This window comes from Trachymyrmex septentrionalis, unplaced genomic scaffold (genome assembly GCF_001594115.1).
Source record: "Trachymyrmex septentrionalis isolate Tsep2-gDNA-1 unplaced genomic scaffold, Tsep1.0 scaffold223, whole genome shotgun sequence".
In the NCBI taxonomy this organism is placed as follows: Eukaryota; Metazoa; Arthropoda; class Insecta; order Hymenoptera; family Formicidae; genus Trachymyrmex; species Trachymyrmex septentrionalis.
Window position 1 is genome coordinate 21,618 of NW_017305379.1, and position 5,105 is coordinate 26,722.

The following is a 5,105-nucleotide window of genomic DNA, read 5'->3' on the forward strand; positions in this document are numbered from 1 at the left end:
TATAATATTGATCAATATAATATTGATTGATATAATTAATGTTTATTTAGCTGCACAATCTAATTATATACCTATATGATTAGAATATATTTTATGTACATGGAATGTACATAGATTTCTAAAGTTCGCTTGGAATGTCTAAGTGAACAAATTGCTCTGACTATGTAATATATTATTCTATATATATTATATAAATTACGTGTACAATTATGTATCACGCATATTCTGTTTATAATTTTCTGTCTTTGCTTCGCTCTTTTCGCGCTGTAGAAGGTTCTATCCTTTCTATATCCTTTATATATTCTCTCTTTGTGCATGCTTGCCTACCTTACATCGCCGCCAACACACGATAAGCTATCTGGAATGGGGTTCTGTATCGTGCCGAGCATAGCGTTGCCTTGCACGTTAGCCACTGTTGTCGGTATGGGATTTTGATAGCTTTGAGACATTTGTTGCGACATTTGCTGCTGCTGTATTTGCTGATGTTGCTGCTGTTGCTGTTGCTGCTGCTGTTGTTGAGGTGTAGACAAAGCCCCGCCGGGAGTCGGTGGTGCTGATCTGCTGCTCGGTATTGCACCAGGTGGCAAAGGCGGTGACTTTGTACTTCGTGGCGAACTGTTTGGTGTTGATCGTGGCGATGCCTGATGATTCTATCGAGGTAGATAACATTGTGTTACTAATTACGTTCTTGTTTACGCGAAACTATAGCATCCCTCTTTTTTAAATTTCCATACTTCATCAGTTCACCTTCTAGTTTCATCTTCAAAGACAGAGAATTGGAACCCATTTAACTTTAATCGTTTAAAGAAGCAGTGTTGTAAAATGTTCGTGAAAGTACCTTTAACATTTTCATTAAACCTTCCAGCTGCACCATTAGTTGTCTTCTGGAATCTTGCAACGTCGCTAGATGGGTTTCTAGTTCGTCCTTTCGCTGCCTCAAAGCTCGCAATTCTGACATTAGCGCTGGATTTTCTAAACCTGCGGCTTCTATCTCTTGTTGCCTTCTATAGCGAGAATAAACAATTTCTTGAGAAATTGTTAGATACGATTTAACACAAGGAAGTGGAATGTATCACACAAAATTAAAAAAAAATATATTTCAATTATTAAAACATAATATTCCACTTCCAATCATTTACTTTACAAGCGTTGTGATGTGTGATTAATGTAGTATATGAATGTATTAATATATGAATCCAATCCAATGAATATATGTATAAGTCAATTTGAAAGAGATCAAGAATGCTCGATGTTAATAAATTCATTTAAACGCGAATTTTATCACTGTTACGTCCATTTCCATCAATGTAGATTATCTTCAATTTTGGTTTTCTTTTATCTTTTATCTTTTAGTTCTAAAAATCAGAAACAGATAAAAATTAAATTAAACCGAGATTAAAGTTAATCTATATTGATCGAAATGAATATTAATGATAATAAATATGTATCGTTTCTCTCTGTTCCGTTGTGCAGGCTATGCAACCAAGGTGACACAAAGCGAAACAGAACGTACTGAACATGCGTGACCCTAGGATGGGTTAACAGGATGAAATCGAGGTTTAGGTTTGATATAAAGGAATATAAACGACACAGGTATACCTTAACCTTGCTATCTCGCGCATTATCTCCTTGTTTTTCGCCTCCAATTGCGATATAAGCTCACGCTGCGCCCGCGACGCATCTAACGATGCCAGGTTTACGTCCGATGGTGCTCGACCCTATAATCAGAAATATTGTCGCGGATGAAACGATCCGCAATGTGAATTTTTACTGGTAATCTAAACGATGTTTACTTACTGCTTGATCTGCCTGGGACATTCTGGACGCGGTACGAGGCTGTTAACGAGGCAGTTATAAAATTAATATTAATATTAGTGCCAGAGAGTGGCCACGATAATGGAAACAGAACAATTTAATTGGCTTTCACGGCTTTTGCAAATTTAACGGATTAAGATAGTAGCAAGAGCATTCGCGCTTTTAACGTTAAGCAAATTATAACGCGTGATGTAAATAGTAAGCGTAAAATGTATGTAAATTTTAATGGACTTACCACAGTCCTAGCTTCTTGTGCCAACCTTTGTGCATATCGTGCTATTAATTTATGTTCATCGTCCAGTCTTGAACTGTCCATACTGGACGATATACAAAAGGAATAAGTAAAGCATGGCGTCTGCGCGCAAATGGCAAAGGCAAATAAATTGTGCGTAAATTAGAATTTCGTTCGAGCTTACCTTCTCAGAGTTGAACGACTATCCACCGATCCTGAATCAAAGGGAGCCATAAATCCTGGATCTGGAAAACCGTTGTGAGATGGTAAAGGTGACGGTGGGCTGGAACGTAGTGAATTTATTTAGATTGTAAAATAATTCTGAGATACAATGAGCAATTGTAATGTTATGCGAATAATAAAGATACTAACACTATGTGCGACAGATCTAGCGTCTTCTCAGGTTGTTCCGGGAATCGTGGTAGACTGTTTTTTCCCTTCTCAGGAACACATCTGAAGCTCTTTCGCAGAGAGTGACCAATCTGCTTGCTTGGTGATTTCTATCAACAAAAATTCATCATTGAAAATTGAATAATATGCAAGAAATGTTTCGAAACATATAAATAACGGAAATACGTACAAAGCTGCTGTACTCCCTTGTTTCATGATCGTTATTGTGCGTTCCTGAAACTTTACCACGCCAGAAACAGTCTTGACATAGCTGATACGAATGGCACTTCTGACATCTGTAGCGGAACCCGGTGAAGTTTTCTTTGTGACAAGCGTCGCACATAATAGGATGAGCAACTACAAACACGAAGAATGACGCAAAATCTCATTTGCCGATCGATTTTATTGTTAGTCGCTAATTTCTCGTGCAACTACCTGTTTCCACGGTCGCCATTCTGTGATATAACGGCAACCAGATTAAGCAGTGTGGTCCAGGATCTGACATAAGCGTATCCAGGAAGTCGTTTACGGTGACTTTGGAGTTCTGCCATATACAAAGCATTATCTGTTTAGTCTAGCAATGTATTAGAGCACATATACGTACAACGCGTACGTACCGCGGGAAAAATGGAGTTAGCAAGACCATCGGAATATCCAAACGACGGGGACTCGTAGACCGCCGCGGTTAAAGCTAGAACTTCTTTCAGATAATCGGCGAACCTCCAGTGTATCATATGTCCATTACTATCAGATATTTGCGAGTATATATCTATTTATAGAATAAACATCGTTAATGAACTTAACTTTATGGATTAACAAATGAACTATCCTTCACCAATTTTGACTTTAGATGTTGATAGAGTATCAAAAAGTATTATTTATTTATTTGTTTATTTCAAGAAGTTTATTTTAGAAGTTGAAACAATTCAAAAGCCGATTTTTTTCATTTTCAGTGAATATTTTCAAAACTGTGAGATATAAAAAAAAATGTTTTATACAAAAGTTTTATAGTATTTTATATTCTCAATATGGTGTAGTCACATTTTTCGAAAGTGGCAAATTTTTGAATTCACTCCCACTCACAAGGTTTAAGAATTGTTTCGATTCCTAAACCTTCACATAAACAGATAATGAAAATATGGATCTTTAATATTCTTTTATGCTCTACAATAAATCTCAAAATCAATGAGGGTTCTGACAGTTCCCTTGTAAGAAAACGAAGAAACTACTTACATCGAAATTTATCCATGAGCTTTCCCGCGCATAATGTTGCCAAGGCTACCTTCACTGAGAATACGGATATCTTATTGTTCTCTCTATAAGAAAATCATACGATTTAATTGAGTGTTGGCAATCGCAAGTCATCAAATAAAAAACCTACCTATATAAATATATAATCATCTATTTTTTTAATCATATATTTTCAATATAGTGATTTATTATGTGCGTTTTACGGCATCACGAATACACGTAATAAATCACAATAGAAGCGATATTGGAAATTAATGATTAAAAAAACAGGTAGATTAATATTTTTCGACCTTCCCTGGTTTATTGTCACTAGAGTCCGGTCGAGACTTTTTGCCGAAACTGAACCGAAATACTCGGTTACATTCAATTTCAATCGAAACTGAAACCAAAATTCAAAAATAAGAATCCTATAAAGGTCATATGTATAGATATATCCATGTATTATATACTTTTTTTCTTCTTAATAACATAATTTACTAAAACAATTAAATTTTAATTGAAATCGAAAATCGAAATTTCGATTGTGTCAATTTTGGAACAAAGAATGTAAGTACTTCTTCTTCATAAATTTAATTTAACCATAATTTAATTATTAAAATAATTAATTATACACAATAATTATACATATTAAAATTAATATTTATGAAGAAAAATTATATTGATTTCAGTCGGACCTAACACGTAATGAGTGTTCGTTTTCAGTTTCGACATAAGTTTCAGTCGGATTCTAATAATCACTATATCTGTGTCATAACAAACAAACATTATCAAGCTAAAAATAGAAACTGAAAAATATTAAAATTCAGAAAAGTCTCTAGTATGTATAATTATTTAAAAAATGACAGTTATTTATCTTATCAAACGTACCCGCTGGTATAAGCAGCTAGCAGCCAGTTCATCAACAATGCCGTAGTAGCGTCGACTTTGGACTGCTGCGATACTGGTACTCTCTTGTTCAGCGCGTGAAACAGGGAAGACAGTAGTGTTTCGAGTCTGGATACTCCCAAGGTGCTCGATGGTTCCAGTGTGTTCAGACCGTTCTCTCGAAATGCCTCGATCACGTTCCATATATCAACGTTGTGCACTGCATAAAATCATACATGCGTTATTAAAAAGGTACATACCTTGACATTTACCTTCATACAACATTAATTAATGCAAGCCTGAGCGCCACGTTCTCTTTAAATTCCGACGACATCAAAATACTGTTAATTAGCGTAGTCGTATAAATATGAGAAAATTAGCATTTCTTAGTCCTCTAGTCGTGACTTAAAGATCTTTGTCCTATTAATTATCATAAAAGCATGATAGAAATAGAGATAACGAGTATTTTAACAAGTTCACTGATTTAGTTTTTATAAATTTTTTAATTTAATACTAGAGCATATTTATAATTTATATTTTATAATTATTATTA

General features: G+C 34.9%; 2 protein-coding genes across 12 annotated transcripts in view; one reads left to right on the forward strand and one right to left on the reverse strand.

The window, feature by feature from the left end:
- Positions 1 to 5,105, reverse strand: part of LOC108748489 (dystrobrevin beta-like) — a 16,776-nt gene that overhangs the window by 6,156 nt on the left and 5,515 nt on the right. For 8 of the 10 annotated variants that reach the window (XM_018486695.1, XM_018486691.1, XM_018486696.1 and 5 more), the window contains 12 exons: positions 4,556 to 4,772; positions 3,671 to 3,753; positions 3,055 to 3,206; positions 2,873 to 2,981; positions 2,628 to 2,794; positions 2,420 to 2,547; positions 2,232 to 2,330; positions 2,051 to 2,132; positions 1,798 to 1,836; positions 1,600 to 1,718; positions 839 to 1,004; positions 328 to 650 (listed from right to left, as the gene is read on the reverse strand). In XM_018486695.1, coding sequence (XP_018342197.1) covers positions 328 to 650; positions 839 to 1,004; positions 1,600 to 1,718; positions 1,798 to 1,836; positions 2,051 to 2,132; positions 2,232 to 2,330; positions 2,420 to 2,547; positions 2,628 to 2,794; positions 2,873 to 2,981; positions 3,055 to 3,206; positions 3,671 to 3,753; positions 4,556 to 4,772 — 1,684 coding nt within the window. The remainder of the gene's footprint in view (positions 1 to 327; positions 651 to 838; positions 1,005 to 1,599; positions 1,719 to 1,797; positions 1,837 to 2,050; positions 2,133 to 2,231; positions 2,331 to 2,419; positions 2,548 to 2,627; positions 2,795 to 2,872; positions 2,982 to 3,054; positions 3,207 to 3,670; positions 3,754 to 4,555; positions 4,773 to 5,105) is intronic. The other 2 variants (XM_018486694.1, XM_018486692.1) reach the window with 2 other exon arrangements.
- LOC108748490 overlaps positions 4,726 to 5,105 on the forward strand; it is a 28,295-nt gene continuing 27,915 nt past the window's right edge. The window contains exon 1 of one of the 2 annotated variants that reach the window (XR_001939302.1): positions 4,726 to 4,804. The gene's annotated coding sequence lies outside the window, so the exon portion shown is untranslated. The remainder of the gene's footprint in view (positions 4,805 to 5,105) is intronic. The other variant, XM_018486702.1, reaches the window with a different exon arrangement.